At 36.2% G+C, this 22758-nt stretch overlaps 1 protein-coding gene and 1 long non-coding RNA gene across 5 annotated transcripts; one reads left to right on the forward strand and one right to left on the reverse strand.

The window, feature by feature from the left end:
* The first annotated feature begins 3548 nt into the window (after window positions 1-3548).
* On the forward strand, window positions 3549-8809 carry LOC147494059 (nuclear-pore anchor-like). Of its 4 annotated transcripts, none has more exons than XM_086568564.1 (12): window positions 3549-3860; window positions 4351-4550; window positions 4627-4764; window positions 5062-5166; window positions 5438-5566; window positions 5649-5749; window positions 5908-5998; window positions 6086-6275; window positions 6349-6390; window positions 6484-6654; window positions 8032-8159; window positions 8504-8809. In XM_086568564.1, exons 2-8 carry the CDS (start codon window positions 4497-4499, stop codon window positions 6161-6163), a joined length of 696 nt encoding a protein of 231 aa, XP_086424690.1. In that variant the 5' UTR covers window positions 3549-3860; window positions 4351-4496; the 3' UTR covers window positions 6164-6275; window positions 6349-6390; window positions 6484-6654; window positions 8032-8159; window positions 8504-8809. The 4 variants fall into 4 exon arrangements, with proteins under 4 accessions (XP_086424690.1, XP_086424693.1, XP_086424694.1 ...); XM_086568567.1 differs by having other exon boundaries at window positions 3551-3860; window positions 4351-4520; XM_086568568.1 differs by lacking the exon at window positions 4351-4550 and having other exon boundaries at window positions 3552-3860.
* A 2384-nt stretch (window positions 8810-11193) lies between these two features.
* On the reverse strand, window positions 11194-12476 carry LOC147494060 (uncharacterized). Its single transcript, XR_015199261.1, has 3 exons — window positions 12343-12476; window positions 12017-12096; window positions 11194-11391 (listed from the first exon to the last, which is right to left on the reverse strand). It is a non-coding gene; the product is annotated as an uncharacterized LOC147494060 (long non-coding RNA).
* Between the last annotated feature and the right edge of the window lie 10282 nt (window positions 12477-22758).

The raw sequence follows: 22758 nt of genomic DNA on the forward strand, positions 1-22758 counted from the left end.
GTCTAATTGTTGATGAATACGGTCTATGAAAATTCATTTGTGTGTAGAGACATGGATTTAGTTCAAAGAATTGGAGCTGCTACTGCTCGTGAAGTACGTGCAACTAGTGTACATTATACTTTTGCACCTTGTGTTGCTGTAAGTTTGTTATGAACCACTCTCTTAGTTTGATGTTTATTAATACTTTAGTATTACTAGCAAAAATAGACGTGCTCTGCACATGCTTGACAAACAAATTTTATTGAAGAGAGTGAACATTGTATGTCTTTATGAATTTATTTTATTTTTAGAGGCGGAACTGTGAAACCCAATTTTGTATATTCCTGATATCCAAGTTCATAAAAATAAAAATGATTACTTGAGCTTTTTTTTAACAGCATGGTATAATGAAGTACCTTCATGACTACATGTCTGCCTAGTGAAAACAACTAAAAATCAAAATCCAATTCAAGGTACGATATTTGAATAACTCAAGGAGATGGGTTAAGTATTGTGGCTGGTACATTGGTCTTGGGCAACAAGAATAGACAGGATCCATTGTGGTAAAAAAAATCAAGTTTGAATGGCTTCTTCCTTTAAGAAAATTGTATTTGGGATGTGGTTATTTGGTTATTGTTGAATGTTGTGCTTTTGCACTGATTTCGTGTTCCATGAATGGCAAGGTCTTGAATTTGAGATATTAGATGGCGAGTTTATTTCAGGTGTTTGTGTTGCGTGAAGTTAGAAAAAAATAATAATAGGGGGGTGCTATTTTTAGGTGCTTTTGCTATCTCTATGTGATGCGCGAGGTTCGAAAGGGGGTCTGTTTCAGGTTGCTGTGTTCAGTAACTTAGAATTAAGGGGTGGTTTTAGGTGGATAGGCTTTGTGTATTGTGATGTGTGAGTTAGAAAGGGGGACCTTGTACCATTTGTAGCTTAATCTAATGGTGCGAATGCATGGTGTATTGGTGTTTTGTGGGAATAAGCTACATGTGCATATTTACATTTTTCTTTTTAATATGCCTAGTGTATGTTGACATAGTTTGGCGTAGAAATTACATATTTATGCACTCTATATGCACTATACCATTGTGGAAATTACTACCTTCTTTATATGGACCAAGGTGCACCCGACACTAGACATCATGATCTAGCTCAATTTGTATATGGCATTCACTGAAGTTGGCAATGTTTGGGTGGTTGGCAAACCAAATTTTGTCACATTCATAGACTGATTATTTGTTGTATACAAAAGCTTTCTCTTAAACGGACATGATGTTACATAGTGTCTTGAGCAACTTATATAGTGTTGTGCACAATTTATATAGTATCGTATATAAGCTGCCCACAAACAAGTTAATAAGCGTAAATTAAAAATCTATTCAAGACATTATATAAATTGTTCATGACATTATATAAGCTGCCCCACCAATATGTTTGTTAACGGACATGTCTGTTTAAGAGAAAGCCTGGTTGTATATATACATGTATCTTATTTTTTTTATTTGATTAGACATTGGCATGGGGATAGACTGATATATATATATATATATACGGATAAAAAAACTTCCGGACCAAACAAATTCACGTGATTTTTTTTTCTCTCTCCTTTCTCTCCATTTTTTTCTCCTATATATATTTTTTTTTATTATGGTCTAATGACATACCCCCAAGTTGTTCCAATTAGGATAACCCCCCATTCCCCCCCTCCAAATTGATGATCAAACACAGTCAACTAATTTTTCTGTCCTTTGACTAGTCAAGGCACATGAAATTACATTTATACCATTTTACTCTCCTATATTTATTTATTTTTTATTATTTTGTGGGCCCCAAAAAAATAATATTTTTGATTTTTTTAATAAGTTAATAAAAACAAAAAAAATTAAAAAACAAGAAAATTAAAAATAAGTGGGGCTCATAGTAGAAAAAAAAAATGTTTTTTAGTTTTGTGGGGCCACATGAAAATAAAAAAAAAATGATTTTTTTTCTTTAAAATTAATTTTTTTGCCTGTGGGCCCCATCATAATAAAAAAAAAACTCTGAAAAATGTGAGTCCCACAAACACTAAGTCCTCACTTTATTTTTTATTATTTTTTTAAAATAAGTGGGGCTCACAGTAGAAAAAAAATATTTCTTTAGTTTTGTGGGGCCATAAGAAAATTAAAAAAAAATATTGGTTTTTCTTTAAAATTGATTTTTTCCCTTGTAGACCCCATCATAATAAAAAAATAATATATCTTTAAAAATGTGGGTCCCACAAACACTAATCCCCACTTTATTTTTTTGTTTGTTTTTTTAATTTTGTAGGGACCATTGAATAATAAAAAGAAAAAAAAATATATGGGGGAGTAAATGGGTATAAATGTAATTTAATGTGCCTTGACTGGTCAAATGACGGAAAAATTAATTGACTGTGTTTGACCGTCAATTTGGAAAGAAATCATTAATTTAAGTTATATGGGGGGGGATTCTAATTGCAACTACTGGTAGGGGATATGTCAGTATAACCCATAATTAATTAACTATAGTACCAACTTTAGGCCCAACTAAACTCAAATCTTGAACAAAGTGACAAAATACAATATGCCCCCAACAAATCTAGAAAAGTGAAAATCAACAACGACGTGTTCGAGGTAGGGGTGATAAAAGGGCTAGGCCGGGTCAGTCTGTCCCTATTTTGTATTGAGGACCGGGTCAAATATGAAAACTCAAACCCTTAACCCGCCCCTCGACCTTCATTTTTGAGGGCCGGGTCGGGCCTGGTCTAGTTATACTTTACTAGTTTACTTTTTTTTTGGTGATTTTTTATTTATTTTTATCATACTTTGATTATGTATATCAATTTTAACTAAGTATACAAAACTAATTTTTATGCCTTTAGAAAAAAAAGAAAAAAAAAAATAGTGGAAGAGATGATACTTTTAAAACATCTACATTTTTCATACTTAACTATATTGTGAGGTTGGATTTGCTTTTGAGTTCGGTTCCTCTATAACCGGGTACAGAGATTAATCTCTGTAACCGTGTTATTTCACCGTTGGATCGTCTCGGAATACACTAAGTTGCCTCGAAATACAGACCTTGACCTCGACATTCGTGTGTTGTGTGTATCTTGGCACAGTTTTAACAGTGAAATAACACAGTTACAGAGATTAATCTCTGTACCTGGTTATAGAGGAACCAGACTCTTTGCTTTTATGTATGACTTATATACCTATCCTTCAATCAATTACAAAAAACGCATATGTTATGTTCTAATTTATCCCCTATTGAAAACTAATTTAGTGATTTTTTTTTTATACAACTTAGATAAGTAGAGCACAATACATAAATATAATGTAAAATAACAAGAAAACGTATGAGGGCCATGTGAGGGTCGGGCCCATGCTTCATAATCCAGCCCCTAGCCTTCTTTATAAGCATGAGGGAATTTTGGGCCACCCCTAAAATTTGTGAGGGCCAACTTTTGAGGGCCGGGTTGAGCAACCTCTGAGGGCCAAATTACACTACACCATTTTTCGCAATAAGGAACGATGATAAATTGGGTTTGGAACGGATGAAGTGTGTTCCTGGATGGGAACACTTAAAAGGTGTTCCAATACTTTAAAATCGTTCCTTTTTAATAAAATAAACTGATTTTGGTTTTTGAGACTCGGACACTAGACCAATCTCCCTTAAAGAACCAACAGTTAACCAACTCAGCAAATTATTTTATGCCGCTAAAATGAACGATTAAAAACTAACACTTACAATTAGCGGGAACACTTCAAACAACCGTTCAGCTCCAACTCTTCATTTTATTTTCTATTTTTTTACTAAAACTAGGGTTCCAGATCGCTCCAACTTTTCTCGATCTCACTTTTAACTTGGTCAATCAGGTAATATTTCTATCAATCTCACTCTTAATATTTCAAGCGATCTCACTCTTTATTAATTTGATTAATTTCGAAATCAAACTAACTCAAATCACGAATTAATTGTTTCTTCAATTTATAAATCAAAATTGTTTGATTCATTCAAGTTCGCTTCATTGATAACTTCGATGTTTTGATGAAATATTTTTTAGTAATTTTTCTATAAGATTGCTCTATATTTTGAATCTGAATTAACTGAGGTGTTTTAATGTTCTTTGAATTGGTTACTTAAAAATGTGTTTGTTGTTAATTAATGTGATGTTAATTGAACTATTTAGTTACTTCAAACATTTTTTGCTTGACTTGATATTTGAATACTTTGTGCTTCATTATATAGAAAGAGAGAGAAAAAAATGCAACAATGCTTGTATTTAGGTGGTACAAAAATAGGTTATGGTTACAAATTAGTCTTTTCGATTATTTCGTGCTTTCTAATATCAAGTTCCATTTTCAGAATGTCAGCCTTGCTTGACAAATCATGGATGTCCAAACCTAGGGGCAGTGATGAGTATATAAAAGGAGTAGAATTGTTTATTAGGTTTACAAACTATAAGAGTGAACCACAAAGCTTGTTCTCGTGTCCATGTTTGAAGTGTAGAAATGGGCATGGGAAGATCCCTCTTGGTATGGTTCATTATCACCTGTTGCATCATGGTATAATATAGAACACCTTTTTTTTCCCCCTATTTGGTTTGAAAGCCTACTCATGTTTTTTATGTTCAATTTGAAGGAGCTTTTGATGGATGTGAGGGATAAGCTTCTTTTTGAGCCAGAATATGCTGATAATGTGAGGGAAAAGGTCCCACCTAAATCTTCTCTTTGTATTCCGTGGTCTTGGGTGCCTGCTGCTCTCTGCCTTCTTCAAGAGGTATTTCTATATAGTACATAAATTTGTGAATGAATTATGACAGAAAAAAATTCACTTTTGTTTTCTATACTTTCTCTATCTAATATAGAGACTTAATTTGTGTCACACTCCTCGTGTTATTAAATCATTAACATACTTTGACGACACCAGCACATGCAACCCTGTCTTTGTCATCTAGCTCCAGACAACAATATCTTCTGTCACATTGATGTCATCTCTCTTTTGATTTAGATCCTTCAGTCAGAGGTAGTCATTCATGCTGAGTTGTGTAATATAATATTTCAATTGCATTTACAGGCTGGAGAAGAGAATTTGGTTTTGGAAATTGGCCGTGCAGCTCTGCAACATCCTGATGCTAACCCATTTACTCGCGATTGTCTTCTCTCCATGGCGCTAGCCGAGGTTAGACACGTTAATAAGAGATTAGTTCTTACAAGCTCTGTTGATGGTATGTAAGTTAATAGAAAATTTCGATTGTTTTTTGTTTTATTTCTCTCCACTAGAAATGTGGCAGCCAGGGAGATGGAAGGTTTATTCTATTTTCTGATGTGAAATAAAATTTTCTAGTTTAACACTTCACAGATTTATGGGAAGTATAATGATCAATGGATAATTTGGTTCCATGTTTATTCGTGTTTTATTTGTAATATGTCTGGACTTTTTATTTGAGCAGGAGAAGGAACTTATCCAGAGGCACAACGTATGGCTCAATGAAGAGTTGACGGTTAAAGTAAGTGAGACAATCAAACTGCGTAGAAGACATGCTGAAGTTGAGGAAGACTTGTCGAATAAACTTGCAGATGTAAGACTTCCTTTACTTTGCCAAACATTTTATTCTGGGCAGAAGTTCTGTTTGGTGATTTGTCATTTCTAATGGTCTTTAGGTTGAGAGACAATTTAATGAATGTTCAAGATCTTTGAGGTGGAACAAAGAGAGAGTGAAGGAGCTTGAAGAGAAGCACGCTTCTCTGCTGAAATTTCAACTGTGAGTTCTGGTGTATTTTTCATTTTTATTTGAATGTAGGTTCCTAAGACCATCAATATATATACTAACCCCTTGATTTTCAATATTTTTTCTAAATAAACCTTGAACCGCAATTTCTCGAAGTTTTTTTTTTTTTTCCTATTTTTTCTTTTTCAAAGGTTACCAAGCTTGTTGAGCTGTACAAAGAGAGTTTCGAGGAATGGTCAAGGAAAGCGAGGAGAGCTTGAGGGTGTGATCAAGGCTTTAGAAGTAAGATTGTTTATACATGTACTTTCTATCAACATCCTATTTGGTCGGGTTGTTTGTGTTTTATTATTTCCTTCTCGTTTATTTCGGATGCATTTGAGCCAACTCGAGAGTGATTACAAAGAGAAACTTCAGAAGGAAGAATCTGCTAGAAAGATGCATGAATAAAATTCGAGCTTCAATCTCAAAACATGACTTCAAAATGGCAGACAGCGGCAAGGCAGTTACGATCCGAACAAGGAAGTTCATGACCAGCCGCCTTCTTTCCAGGAAGCAGTTCGTAAGTAGTCCCCCCACTAACTATATAATCAAACCCTAACTAATTAATTATTATTGATGTTTTTTTTTGTTAGGTTATTGATGTTCTTCACCCTGGAAGACCAAATGTTTCCAAGGTAATAATATTATTTTATTAACTCATTTGCATTCGTTAATTAGATCTATTGTTATTTTTTTTTTAGTCTGGGTTGGTTTTGTGTGGTGTAAAGGCGGAGCTGAAGGAGAAGCTGTCTAAGATATATGAAGTGAAGGATCCAAATTCGATCTTTGTTTTCAAGTTTAGGACTCATTTTGGTGGTGGAAAGTCAACTGGCTTTGATTTGATTTATGACTCTGTTGACAGTGCTAAGAAGTTTGAGCCCAAGTATAGGCTCATCAGGGTAAGTTAAAGTTTGTTTTCTTTTTGTTTTTTTTTATTTGCATTGTTTAATTTCTGTTGCTTTTGAGTTATGTGTCATTTGATATATACTGTGTTGCCATACTTGCTTATAGTGATTTGCTTTAGCTACCTATTATATTATATTAGAAATTGTAATGCTATGTACTGCTTATGCATGTATACCCATTTTCCATTGAGTAATTTCAATGAAGTTGTTATGAGGGTTAAAATGTTACATTTTAGTGTTTATAATATTTTTTTTTGTGAAAAAAATAGTTTTTAAGGTGTTTATGAGTTATGACACTGCATCTAACTCATACTGTCGAAATGGATTGTGGTGACTAGAACAACTTATTTTCTGGCAAGTTTTCACATAATGAATGTGCTTTTTGTCTCCTTTGCTCATGCAATCTTCTTTTTTACATGCTTATGGTTTTAAAATTGTGGAAGTAAGTTCTGTTGAAAAATGATTTCTATTTTTGTTGTGTGTTTGTTGACTATTGTTTTATTGCTTGTTTTCTTTCATGTTTGTCCCCTGACGCGCTCTGTGTTTACATGCTATGCTATTGCATATAATCTAATTGTATTTTTTTACATTATGCTGACAATTATAATTGCATTCAATGCCACCTGACATAGTAAATGTCTTTGTACAAACGCAACTTTGTCATTGTTCTTGGTCATTTTTTTTTCAAAGCACAACTGCTGGGAGCCTCAATGTTTGTGTAGAATTGTGCCAATATGTTATCTATGTCTATTTCGGGTTCTAATTCCATGCCAAGGGGCTTTTATTCTGTGTTAGGTGACACAGAATAAAATTCTAATTGTATAGTACTCATCAGGAGAAAGAAAATCATCATTAGTTTCTGGTCCGTGTGTGTCCGATCATGAGTCAGGTCTACCGCTCTCAGTCACAGTAGTGTCTCTTGGTAGGTTTAGACCCATTTTATTCTCCTGTCTGGGTGTGATTTGGGTAGCTCACAAGTAGGTAACATATCTAGTAACATACCTTTTTTGGCGTTTCTCCAAGAGTTGCCAAGCCGTGGAACGATATTCCTTATGCGATCATGTACTATCAGAGTAAGATTTCAGACTGAAATGCTAAATACTTTTGTATAAACTCTGAGCGTTTCAGCATAGAGGTTCTAACTACTGCTTTAGCTTATTAGTTTCAATTAGGTTCGATGCTCTGCCTTGCAGCCTCGTAAAGTTACAGGGTCAGAACTGAGGCTACCACCCTAGTGTCATGTTCTCGTTCAACAAGTTTCTAATGATTCTCAATGGGGCTCCTATTTAAACTACATGTCGCATTTGTCTGATAGCTGAATTATTAAGTTTTCACGAAGCTCTGGTATTTATTTCCAACTCATGTATTCAGGTACATACATACAAATGGACCGGCGATGGTGGAAGAAAAAATCTTCTGATAAAACAGCTGAGAAAGCAGCGTCAGCAGCAGATTCAGCTGGGACTTCTTTGGCTTCAGTTGGATCTTGAGGGGATCAGGTCTGTCAATCTAATTTTAACTAATCTGGTAGTTTAAAACGCCTGGTAGTTTATACTGATGAAATAAATGAGATCCAAAATATTTCTCACATTGGAATGAAGTCCAAAAGTACCACTCTTCCTCTTTTTTGACGTTCTGAAATTCAGGAAAGTAATCGGAGTTTACATCCAATGTAAATGAATCAAACATACATCAGATTTTCTTACGCTAAAAATGTTATATAAAAGTCCAAAAAGATGCGTTACTTATTTGAGTTCTTTCTTATTATCAAACTCATATCTTGACCTCGTGTTATAATCAATTAACGTTTTTTCCTCTGCATCTGCTTCATTTCAATGGTCAGGAGAAACCCTAGAAGCCCAGTTATGTTCAAGTTTCTGTGGAGACATGCACATCTGATTGGATTGGAGGATGAAATCAAGACACTTAATGATCATGTAAAGACATTGAATGAAGAAGTTGATATTTTGAATGAAAAACTATCGTCTGCTCATTCTGAGATAGATGCTATTAAGGAAACTGTTGTAAAGCAGCACACAAAAGTTGCTGAAGAAGCTGTTTCAGGAATATGCTTTTTTAGCATGTGTTTTGTTTGTAATTACTTTGGATAAATAACTCAATATAGTTAGGATTTATGTGTTTTCTTTCATTTTATCTGTTTGGGTAAGGTTATGCTTTGTGTTAATGTTGGGCTTTTTTGTAACATTTGTCCGAGTAACACAGGTATCATAGTTTGGCATTGAGTGCAATTTGGAACGTTTCTAAAACCCACCCAGGCACTCAGCAGCACTTTTTTTTTTAGTTCGAATGCTCCATCTGGAACGCATAAAACGTGTTTCAAAATTTTCATTTGGAACGCTTAAAAAGTGTTCCACCCTTTAAATTTGAAACAGCTGTGGTATGTCCGTTCCAAGACTTTAAACAGGAACGCCCCAAATGTGTTCAATCATTCTAGGAACGCAATAAACAGGAACGCGTAGCATCTGTTCCAAATCTGTTCAGGAACAGATTACATCCGTTCCATATCAGAAAAAATGGTGTAGTGATTATCACCCCACTTCGAGGCAAATCAGGCAACAGACCCTTTAAAAGCAGTGGTGGGAATTGGGATCCATCAAATCTAAATTAGGCAGTAATTTTTTTACTTAAGAAAAAACCAATAAATTATTACAGAACTAAGAAATCCTACTTGCAGCTTATGAAACTAATTCCAGATTAAGAAATCATAGAGCATGAAAACCCGCCTCGTCCGTTTCGCTCTAAATATCTCTTCCCGTAAAAACAATGGAGGAGCAAAATGAGACAATGGCGGTGCAAAATGAGACAATGGAAGGTTTCATTCAACGAGCTATGACACTGATAAAAGAAGCATGCAACTTTGCACCCTTAACTGTTTCTGTTTGTGGACCTTCTATATGTTCGGAATAACATTACAAGTGTTGTTAGTTGGGATTGAGCTAATATAAGTCATCCTCCTAAGTCCTAACTGACAATTCAAATCTGAAATTACTTCTACTGTGTACCTCTCACTAAAGGCCTACGTAGAGCCTTATTCATCACAAAGGCCTCATTTGTGTTGGGGAATAACGATATCAATCGATTCCCACTACACAGATAACTTGTAATATGAATACACTACTACTCCAGACAAAATCTAAATTTTCACTACAACCAACCTAGCATGTCCAACTCTCTAAACAACTATTACAAACAAATAATAATGCAAAGAAGATAAAAGCATACCACAAGACAAAGATGTAACGTGGTTCGGCCAATGATGCCTACTTCCACAAGAGCTAATTCTTTTATAACGTGGGAATGAAGATTACAATCACTCCTCTCAAGTCTCTTTACCTTACTAGATCACTCCTTTCTCTTTATAGGTTTTTCTCTCTACAAATGTTCTCTCTCTCTCAATCTTGATCTCTTTCAAAATTGGGTTTCTTTTTCGTGCCTTGTTAGCTTCTTGTCTCTCTTAGGTTTTGCCAAAAACCCAAACCTTATATTGCAAACTCGCGGTTCTGCAGAAATAGAATTCTGCCAAAATTAGACTTGAACGCGGGTGCACCTTCCAAAAGGCCATTTATAGCATGCGCACCCTTTTCGAAAATCATAGAAAAATTCCAGTACCAATGTTTTTGAAAAAGTAAGAAAAAAAACTATTTTCTTTTTCTCTCCGAGGCTCCCTTGGGCAAGACCATTTCTGAGCTTTTGCCCGCTCAAACATCACCGGATTCTCTTCCTCTTCCTCATGTGAGGGATAAACCCCAACAATCTCCCCTCCGAACAGTGAAGGGGATACCTTCATGCAATTTCCAAATCAACAGGAGGAGTTTGCTACCATTCCAACGGTAGCACAACAAACATCAAACTTACCTTTTGGTAAGACTTTGGTAATCATATCCGACCCGTTCTTGTCGGTATGGATCTTCTCAATACACAAATGCTTGTCTTCGAGAACTTCTCTAATCCAGTGATAACGTACATGTATGTGCTTGGATTTAGAATGAAAACTCGGATTCTTGCTCAAATGGATGGGCTCTGATTGTCACATAAAACTACAAACTATTTCTGCTTTAGCCCTAGTTCATCGAAGAACCCCTTCATCCATAACATCTCTTTGCAACACTCAGTGGCTGCAATATACTCGGCTTCTGTAGTGGAAAGGGCAAGTCTTTTTCCATGTCCCGTTGCACTGTATACCTATTTGCAATTGTCAATAACAATCGAAAGACAGAGTGAAGTACTCCAATTTTCCAACGGTTATTAACCGTTGTAGAGTGACAATTACTAACGGTTAAAAAGCGTTGCGTAGTTTGATTTGTAACGATTATTGATGGATGTTTTTTTAATATTTATTTTTTGCTTTGCAACGGTTTACAACCGTTACTAATGTGTTGATATGGTAAAAAAAAGTTATTTTAATTTTTTTTCCTTCCCTAAACCTGCACCTCCTGGTTTCATACAGAAGCAAATAAAAATACCAATGCTTTTTCATACCATTTGACAAGTAAAATAAACACAAGCAAACGCTTGGAAAAAAAATATTATATTCATTAAACCATATATATAACTTCAAAAGAGTTTTGAGGGTTACAAATTCAGATTTACTAAGGGTTACAAATTTCTATACGATTTTCCAAGCAATCCGAATCTTCAAAATGCAATAACAAACATTAGTGAGGATGACTTCACTCAATATAAATCCTAGTGCCGCTCCACAAAGCCCATCTAATTCCAAAAAAATCACAAAACAAATAATGAACTCAAAAAACAATCAAACTAATTAAATTCATGCAATTAATTAAATACTTATGCAAATCTCATCAGATGTACAAATGATCCTGATTCAATAGCATTCACATACATGACCTTTATCGATCGAAAAAGAAAAACTAACGAGTAAATAGGAGATTACCAATCAAAGGATCATTTCCCTTAGAAAAGTCTTTCATGCCCTCCTAATGTAAGAATTCCCATACAACTTCTCCGCAGACGTCCTTGAGGATGTCAAAAGTTTCCCATACCTACCTATATATGATTCCTATCTCTTGAGAATTGCACTAAAATGTGTGATTCATTGGTGCAAATTCCCTCATGCAATCAAACACACACTAGTTCTCAAGCCACTTTATAAACAAATCAGGAAAGAAGGACACAAAAGCAAATAGATTCCTATATCAACAACTCATTGTATATTTAGAACATACCACTTTTTACTTTCAAACATAACTTCTCACAAGTCATATCTAGCCAAAAAAAAGACTTAACCATTGAATATCACCAAATAACCAACGGTGATTAGTATTTCAGTAAAGCAATAAAGTATTCTCCTATTCTTATACGTGTTTAGTACCTGATGCATGACAGATTGAGAGAGTGATAATTTGTTGCTGCTCCTTGGAACATGGCCGAGCTCACTTGCTCCTCTTCTTTCTAGAGAACAATAGAGCAGGGACATATATAGAAAAAAGAGGTTAGAATCATATCATAAATAGTCTGGCCTGCACATTTGAAAATGTCAACAAAACCGTGAAACTAAAAGCAACTTGGGTTTTTAGCACCGATAAGGACATGCTCATTGGTTGACTACTTCAAGCCCTTAAGATTTTCTTCACTTAGCAGATTCTCCCCAATATAAAATTGAATATGCTAGAAGAGTAGAAGATGTGTATGCAAGACCTGGATGGGATACAAGTTGGAACATAGGTAGCTAGCGCATGGTCGGACTCTTCAGTTTCTCCATCGTTCCTTGTACTAACTAAACTACAAAAAGGAAAAATAAAATAAAACAATAAAAAAAGAGGGCTTCTTCAGTGCACGAGATGTATTGCTACGCACATTTTTGGGCCACTCATTTTACCACTTGCAACCGGTTGTTTAGGTGTCCATTGAAGGGGTAAAAACGGTATATTACTCCGGATTATTATTAGGGATGACTTCAAAAAATTATACAAGGAGAATAACAAAGTTATAGTGGGAATTTTCTCTTCGATTCGTGTCTGGTAAAATAATGCAGAAATTTCTTCCTCTTCTTCTTTAGATGGTAGAACTATTGGATGGTTGGAAGAACTATAGAGTATTTAGTGATTTAGTGTTTCTTCAGGTTAGTTGATTTCATCTTTTTGTTTTGAATTGGTGTGGCTAGTTAGTATTAATTTGATTAATTATTCGAAACTTTGACTATTTAGAATGCGGCTATTTGATGCATAATTAAATAAAAATAATGAATATTTGGAAAAGCTTTAACAAATGAGTGTATACACACCGAAAAAAATGAATATAGTAGAATAGAGGATATGTTGAGTGAGTTGATTTGTAATTATTATTGATCAAGCTTATTTAATGTGCTTTGCACTGATGTAGAGAAACTGCATTCGAAATGCCTGTTGGTGGTTTCTGTTGTTTTAAGTATGGATTTGTAATAGGTTATATTACAAGGATCATCCTCTTTGAATGTTTAAGATGCTTGAACGAGTTTACTATCTCTTTAATTTTTGTTTGGATAACCAATATGAAATTATATTATAATCTTAAACTGATATATACCTTAACCAATAATTCAATAATTTTTCTCAATACGCCGTCAAAGTTTAAACTTAACTTATCATTGGATTGGAGGTCACCGATAGTATTTGTGAGCATAGGTGCTCTACTAGTTGTCCTAATATCACTCAAGCTTTGACTTATAACTCGGTGTATAAGCAAGTTGTAGGAATGCCCCTTAACTAGGAAAACTCTACTCATTAGCAGAGATTAAATCATTCTCTGGCAAAACTCAATTGAACATTTAATTTCTTACTGAAAAAATAATTGAATTCTTACGTTTCCATAGCACCACCATTGAATGGAAGACAACTGCTTTTCATAGTTGTTAAGTGAATAGACCCATTTGTTTAGTTCAGGATGCCTCGTTGAAATTGGTGAAGTATTGCCAGATTCTTGAACCATTTCAATAGCCATCCCATATTTGATAAAAAATGGTTTGGGTTGGAGTAATTTGATTTATTTTCTACCGACCCGAAACCGAACCGAACCGATAAGATATTGGTTTGGTTTCGGGTTTGCCCTCCACCGAACCGATATGAACCCGAACCGATAAGATGACATTTTAGTAATATTTATGATTAATTTTGTATATGTTTATCAATTATGTGATTGAAATTAATTGATTTAATTTAAGATTTAATTGATTTTATAGTTTTCGGTTCGGTTTGCAATATTTCTTATCGGTTCGGTTCGGTATCAGATTATCAATTTTCTTATCGGTTTCGGGTTCCTAACTTTCTTATTGGTTTGGATTTTCCATAACCCAACCCAAACCGATCCATTGACAGCCCTAGTCACAAAACTATTTAACCGGACCGAACCGAACCGCATGAGTTGGGTTGGTTCGGATTGGTTTAAAAAAATAGAATACCAATAAGGTTGGTTCGGTCAACGGTTTTTAGAATTATAAATCGAAAATAACCGAACTAAACCATATTACTATCAAAATTACAAGTTGATATATATATATCTACTTAAAAGCTATTTGATTATTCTTCCATAATGTTGGTTTGGTTACGGTTAAAGAGGTTAAAGACAGTTAACCATACAATTATTAGTTCGGGTCAATTTTTGGTTTTGTAAAATACATTGGTTTAGTTGCAGATCGGTTAACCATAAGGTGTTGGTCTGGTTACGGGTTGGTTAACCATAAGGTGTAGGGTTGGTTCGGTTCTTGTAATACCTAAACCAATTAGGGTGGTTCGGATAACAGTTTCAACCCAAAACCGAACCGAACCGACCCATGCCACACCACTCTTGGAAACAATGTATGAGGGCACAACACTCAACACTCCTACTAAGGGGCTACTATTCCTACACACTCACACTTTGTTCGAAGTCTTGAGTTTTACGTTGAAATTATGGTTTGGCAAAAGATAGCTTCAAGATTGTCAAAGGTTTGCTGAGTTGAGAGACTTGATGGCCATATTATAATTGATACGGATCTCAACATTTTTGCCAACTTGGTCTATATGAAAATGATATTACGTGTCTTCTAGCTTAGTTGGTAAAATCTTTGGGTGATGATACTAGAGGTTTGGGGTTCGAACCCCACTACACACTATCGAGTTACTGATGATTTCTTTAAAAACATACTTGCCAAAATATTTTGTTAGTGCCTTCTAGCTTAGTTGGTAAAACCTTTGGGTGATGATACTAGAGGTATGGGGTTCGAACCCCGCTACACACTATTGAGTTACTGATCTCTTTAAAAATAGGCTTGCCCACACATTTTTTCGTAAGTGTCTTCTAGCTTAGTTGGTAAAAACCTTTGGGTGATGATACCAAAGGTCTAGGTTCGAATCCCACTACATACTATTGAGTTACTGATCTCTTTAAAAACAGGCTTGCCTACACAAGTGCCGACCAGCAAAGTCGGGAAAACCTTTAGGTGATGATACTAGAGTCTGGGGCTCGAACCCCGCCAGCATCAAAGAGTTACTGATCTAATTTAAAACAGGCTTACCAATAAATAAATAAATAAATAAATAAATAAATATATATATATATATATATATATATATTACGTGGGTTTTAGATGATTAAACATGACAAAAACATTAGGTTTGCATTGAAATACATTACGCCATCTCAAAAGTGTAATAAATATAACCTCACATTGACTTTTGCGTGAATGCTTTCTTTGAATTTTGATTCCCTAGTCATAAAGTATGTAAAACGTGGAGGGTTAGCTAAGCAATATTTATCTAGAAATGGCCACAAACGTTAAGTCAAATGCAATAAACCACATTACATACACCGAACTGATGTTGCTATCTTCACCATTACCATATTCAGATTATTCATCCATTTTCAAGCTATATATAAGCATCAACAAAACCTTGATTACATAAACAATCCATCAATTTTATTCTCCCTCTATATACACATGCATGACAACACACGGACAATCCATTATTCTATTTCCTTAGATCATATGACAATTTTCAACATGCTTAAATTTGATCAAATTGTATTGCTAATATGATTCATTTGATAGGTTAAAATATAAGCAATAATAAAACCAATAAATGGATAAATCATAATATAATCATATATTTGAACGAAAAACCACTAGTTGTAATGATAAACCTATGTATCTCGCACAACTACATAATAATAATTATTAGGCTAAGGAGATCCTCAATTCCCCTTGGTTGGGGATGATTATGAATATTGAAGTTGCATGCAATGAGAAGCCAAGATCCGCCTTCATGAGCTTCCAAACTTTTATTGATTATTGATTGAGGGATTAATAGGTGAATCTTTATGACACCTTATTTATGAACAAAGGATAATGCCAATTCATTGATGACTCAGCCTATTCCCTCGTTAACTCAATTTCAAATTTTTACGAGAGGATAATCAGTGGAAAGTAAAGAGTTCATTGAATGAGATAAACTCTAAACGAAAAGTATCTCGAAACAAATCATATTAGACGAATACTACATCTCAAAACAAATCATTCCTTTCAAAATTTCGACATAACCTCTTTTGTATTTTTAGCGTTTTCAAGAATGGGAAACCTGTCATAATGCACTTTCATCCAAATCCAACCATTTTCCAATCAATCCAACAAAGAAACTATAATAGTTTACAAAGAAGATAACAATATTTACCAAGAAGACGTTATTACATATAGAAACTACACGAAAGGTTATACATCTATTCCAATCTGTTCCAATCTTAATATACACCATGCAAAGAACACAGTATATGTCAAATCACGTACCAAAATCCATTTGTAAAGCACAATCCAAATAGATACATTTTATTTCTTCTCCATTTAAATTATATACAAACGCATTCCCCGCACATTTAACTAATTAATATTAACATGTGAGGTAAAAGTTATGTATTAAGCGACTTCAGCGTTTCAGTATCATCTCACTAAAGGTAGTAGTCCTGGAATTCACAATTTAATAAAGAGAGATTAGTACGTTAAAGATGTAGAAAATGTCCATGCTCTAGAAAATCCAAGTTATTAAAAGAATTTTAAAGACATTCATACTAATATTACACGAATATATGCAAATGCTAATTTAAATGTAAAAGTGTTGTGTAGCAAATATATGGAGGCACATTCTTAAAACTAACACTAATAAAATTCAAGTTCATGCAAACACTATAACAGAAATAAAAGACCAAACTAGTTATTTCACTAGCAACAAACTCAACCATACCAATAACTAACATATAATTTTGATCTCAGTAGGCAGTGTAATCTTGCCGCGGCTTAAATAGTGAAACACCACAAATGGTCAGGGATGGTAATAAAGAAAAACTTAAGAACTAAAATTCAAAACTCACGGCCAACGTATATTTTAGGTTGTACAAGTATATAAGATGTGTCGCTGCTTTAATGCTAAGCATTGTCCATGTTCATGCAAATTGTCACCCCCTCCCCCCCTGCAACCCAACCCAAACTTCACCACAAATAGTTTCAAACCTCCCATCATATCAAATTCTCAACCAACACAAATAACACAACCAACGACATCATAACATATGGTTTAATCTCAAAATACCTATAAGGGCATACCTTAATTGGTTCAAATTTGTAAATAAGGCTTTCGTCTTCCCCAGTTCAACTACACTCTCTTTTGCCTGTATTTATATGGTATTTGGCTCTAACTATAAATTAGATATTGTTTTCAGAAATAAAATAGCTCATACAACATTTAGGTGAAAATTATTGAGATTAATATGGTGAAATGGACAGATTGACAATTTCGAGAAACACACTCATAAGTCATAATTCTCAAATATTGATGATACAATAATAACCCACAATCATCAATACATAACTTTAATTGGTTTTCCAATATGAACAACTCAATTATATATTTTCAGATCCATGAACATAGAATAAACTACATTATAAGTGAATTCTCTTATGTAACTAGAATCCTCAAAATAAAAAAGAACCAAAACTAATTAATAAGCACTCCAAACCAACTCCGAGTATAGTAATAGAAATAAGAACACTACATATGTGCTAGGTTTTATGTTTTTAACCAATAAAATTCTTAAATCAAACAATTCACCACCAAAGTAATCCAATTAATACCCCCACCCCACTAGTATACCAAATATCCAGTACCACCAATGGCTTTCAAAATTTTGTAGTGTTGTATTGTCATTGCCATGTGTAATAGAGGCGGAACGGATCGGGATTTCGCCCATTGTCCAAGATTGGGCACCAAAAGCCAGCTCCCCACTGCTTGGACACTCCTCAGCCCAAGTACAATCTCTCAACATTCAGATCCCTTTTTATTTTCTTTGCTTTCTCTCTTTAGCACTCTGTCCCCTGTACTTTGCTCACTTAAGAAGCTACACATTGTTTCACTCAATAACTGTTTTCTTTAGACAAGAACACGTTTTTTTTACCTAAAATGACCAATCTCAAGTTAGACTCCTAAAACGTAATCAAAGTCTAAGGAGAAATGGCTAATAGAAATCAACTCTCAATTACGGAGACCAGAACACCCTTTCTTCTCTCGCTCCCATGTGCACCGCCCTGAAGAAGTGGAATGAGTTACCAGCCTTTCTCAAGTCAGAAACGAAACTACAGATTAGAAAAGAATTCTCCAAAGCGAGGCTCCTATTTACTCCCTGAGGCTTAGCGCAGGCGAGTCCCAAGCAAGTACTGTATAGAGGGAAAGGGGAATATTTAATTAGAGGAAAGGAATAGCAGACCGTGGAAAGCGGCTTTCCTAAACCAAGGGCTTACCTTATAAGCTTTTTTTAAGTTTCCTTTTCACTAAAAAGAAAATGCCTTCTAGCGATAGAGACTAACAAGGGAACTTACCAATACTAAAGGCGGATCGATCAGGCTGAAGCTATTGTAGCATCTCAAGCTTATCTTTCTTTTGCACCCACCTACCCTGTACTGTCGAACATTTGCTTCAGTTATAATCCTCTATAATAACTAATAAACCGATTCAAGTGATTGAAACACAGGACCCGTTTCCACAGTTACAGGACCATTGCGACAGTTGTTGATACCTATACAGTTTCCCTTAGACATCTCGACCGGGAAGACCTCTTATGAGAGTTGCTTGCCTTCTACCGATTGACTGCTTCTATTTCCGTTATGCCCCTATTTCACTGCTTTCCCTATTTGGTTATGGATTTGCTTAACGAATGCTTCCCTAAGGCTGGTTATTCCTTGCTTGACAATAGAGAAGAAAAAGGAAAGTGCTTTCAGAGAAGAGTTTACTAGAAAGCACTGGAAGGGAGGGGCATACAGATGCAAAAGTTGGTGTCACACATACTCATTGATTGGTCTGTCCGCTGAAAGCGAGAGGAATGGGAGTGGCTCAACCGACGGAAAACTAGGAGTGGCTCAACCGACGGGAAACTAGGAGTGGCTCTACTGTTAAGGAGATAAACAGAATTAGAGTTACTGCTTTCATTTCAGAATGTGGGACGAGACTAGTCCGGTCAACAGATACTAAATCATACCTCATATTCAGTACTCTAAGTACTCCTAGACCGGGGCTAGTAACTTTGGATCCCCATAAGTACGACAATCTCTCCTTCACTCGGTAGGGCACGGGCATCAGCCTTACTTAATAAAGTACGTTTCTGTTTTCACAAGCAGAAATACGCTTGATTGAAGCAAGCAATGAAGGGGAAGAAGTAGCATCAACTTTATACGATATTGGGCAGATTGCCAAGACCCCTTTTATAACGTAGTTGGGGATTCGGCCTGGTTCCATAGAGGGAAGAATGGCAGGGGCCCTGATCGGTCTGTCCGCTGAAAGCGAGAGGAATGGGAGTGGCTCAACCGACGGAAAACTAGGAGTGGCTCAACCGACGGGAAACTAGGAGTGGCTCTACTGTTAAGGAGATAAACGGAATTAGAGTTACCGCTTTCATTTCAGAATGTGGGACGAGACTAGTCCGGTCAACAGATACTAAATCATACCTCATATTCAGTACTCTAAGTACTCCCAGACCGGGGCTAGTAACTTTGGATCCCCATAAGTACGACAATCTCTCCTTCACTCGGTAGGGCACGGGCATCAGCCTTACTTAATAAAGTACGTTTCTGTTTTCACAAGCAGAAATACGCTTGATTGAAGCAAGCAATGAAGGGGACGAAGTAGCATCAACTTTATACGATATTGGGCAGATTGCCAAGACCCCTTTTATAACGTAGTTGGGGATTCGGCCTGGTTCCATAGAGGGAAGAATGGCAGGGGCCCTGTCGTACGAAGGGGACTGAGAGTGCACTTTGCAAAGCTTCTTATAGAGAAAAAGAAGCGGGATTGTGGAGCTGTGAAGCGGCAAAGCTGACTATAGATACACCCCACTTGCCTTTTAGTTGGGACTTGTCCTATTTGGTTTGGTAAAGGGTCAACTGGCCCAGGAGACACAAGTGGAAGCTGGCTTGGTGCCCTATTCGGTTAAAGGTTTCGTACTATCAAACGTATCCGACTTTCTATCAAACAGCTTTTTGCTCTATCTTTCTAAAAACTGAGAATGCCCTTCTTTCTTGTCAAAATTTCATGTTAGTATCCTACGTGCTCATGGTTGCTCTATGCGTTTCTAACTGCTGTGTAGTAGGGACCTGAATCCGTGACCTCATGGAGGTGCTTTTCCTAATAAGCTAAACGTGCCCCTGCTATACCTCTGAAGTACAATTATAAAGTAAATAGCCAGAGAGAAAATATTCATGAGAGTTCTTCGATAGAGATTTACCTTGTTCTTCTTGATTCTGCTCTTCCTTCTCACTCCCCAGAGCCTGAGGTGTCGATACTGGTAGAGACTTCAACTGAGTGGCATCTTCTTTGTTCGCTTGAAGGGAGATAGGTACCCCACTTATACCTTAACATATATGCACCGTTGCTGATCCTTTGTTGATATGTCAAATTCGCCAACCGTTCTCGATGCTCCTAATGTGAGTAATCCGAGGTCAGACTCGGTTACTGGGAATGAGACTTTTTTGAATTTCCATTATGAGAATATCACCAGTGGACAGTGGACACAACCCATGTAACCGTCTTTACATTGGATGGTTCGGTATTTTGATGATCCCTACTTTATTGACCGAAACTTCTATATTTATTATTGCCTTCATTGCTGCTCCTCCAGTAGATATTGTTGGTATTCGTGAACCCGTTTTTGGGTCTCTACTTTATGGAAACAATATCATTTCCGGTGCTATTATTCCTACTTCTGCAGCTATTGGGTTGCACTTTTACCCAATATGGGAGGCAACATCCGTTGATGAATGGTTATACAATGGCGGTCCTTATGAACTAATTGTTCTACACTTCTTACTTGGTGTAGCTTGTTACATGGGTCGTGAGTGGGGACTTCGTTTCCGTTTAGGTATCGCCCTTGGATTGTTTATTTGCATATTCAACTCGGTGGTCGCGCTACCATTGCTTTTTTCTTGATCTACCCAATTGGTCAAGGAAGCTTCTCGATGGTATGCCTTTAGGAATCTCTGGTACTTTCAATTTCATGATTGTATTCCGGCTGAGCACAACATCCTTATGCACCCATTTCACATGTTAGGCGAATGGTGTATTCGGGCGGCTCCTATTCGATTACTATGCATGGTTCCTTGGTAACCTCTAGTTTGATCGTGGAAACCAAAGAAAATGAATCGCTAATGAAGGTTACTGATTCAGTTAAGAGGAATAAACTTTTAATATCGTGAGCTGCTCATGGTTATTTTGGCGATTTATCTTCCAATATGCTAGTTTCAACAATTCTCGTTCTTTACACTTCTTCTTAGTTGCATGGCTTGTAGTAGGTATTTGGTTTATTGCTTTTAGGTATCGACACCATGGCTTTCAACCTAAATGGTTTTAATTTCAACCAATTTGTAGTTGATAGTCAAGGTCGTGCAATTAACACTTGGCAGATATCATCAACCGCGCTTAACCTTGGTATGGAAGTTATGCATGAACGTAATGCTCACAACTTCCCTCTAGACCTAGCTCTTTGTTGAAGTTCCATCCACAAATGGCTAAGACTTAAGTCTTAGTGTACGCCGATTTTAGTGTATATGAGTCGTTGAAGTTTGCGGGACTAATACCAAAATTCTTGTTTCATCAAGAAGCGGTATTAGTCCCGCATTTTTGTTTTAAAAGTGTTTTATCCTTTATCGATAGATAGGCTGAAATCTGAAATAAGAAATAGAAAAATGAAGGAATTATTATTGCTTAGCGCATTGTGCTAAGGAAGAATGCTCCCTCATGAAAAAAGATTCCTCTACGGTGAATTCCCTCTTATCCGGTTAGGGCTTCTTCCCAAGAAATGAATAAGTTGCCTTTCCGGAGTGGTTTCAGCTCTTCCTCTCGCCGCATAATCGAGTGCCCCGCAGGTTTCAACTAAAGCGGGTCTTGGCGCCTAGATGAAATCTAGCTATATCGTTGAGTGAGATGCTCATCGCTTTTCTTCTATGCTTGACTTGCTTGAAGAACGAGCAAGCGAGCCTATTTCCTTGTTCACCGCATCTTGGCCTTTCCGTGGTGTAGTCTTTTCGATATGAATTCAGCGGCCTTTCGAACAAAGTCAATGTAGTCCCGATGGATCTCAACTTTCTGGACCCCTCCTCTCTTGCAAAGAAGTCTCTCCCTCTGGTCCCCCTAGTAGTTGACTTGTTGTTGACGGCGGGTGCGTCTTGCTTTCTTCCCAAGCCGGGAAGGGTTCTGAAGAAGCCGACTAACAAAGCGGTGGACTTGATAGTAGGGGGAGTAAGCCCTTACCCGTTGCAACCAAGCCTTTCTAATCTAATGAATAAAGGCGCATTGAAGCTCTCATTCTTGGTCGATATTCTTTGATCCTATTGGTGAAACTAAACGGAAGAGCGCAAGAAGCCGTAGCCCTTGTTTATCAAGCCTTAGTCAAAGAGTGAGTGCCGACGTGTGGTAAAGGGAAGGGGCCTAGAAGTGCCTACTACTAGACTACTCTACTAATTTCAGGCAGCTATGAATGAGATTAGATCTCTAGCTTGAACTGTTACCCACATTGGGAACATCCTAGTTACGACTTGAAGCAAACTGTTTGAACCGGCCCTATTTGAGA

This window comes from Coptis chinensis, chromosome 6, assembly GCF_015680905.1.
Source record: "Coptis chinensis isolate HL-2020 chromosome 6, ASM1568090v1, whole genome shotgun sequence".
NCBI lineage: Eukaryota > Viridiplantae > Streptophyta > Magnoliopsida > Ranunculales > Ranunculaceae > Coptis > Coptis chinensis.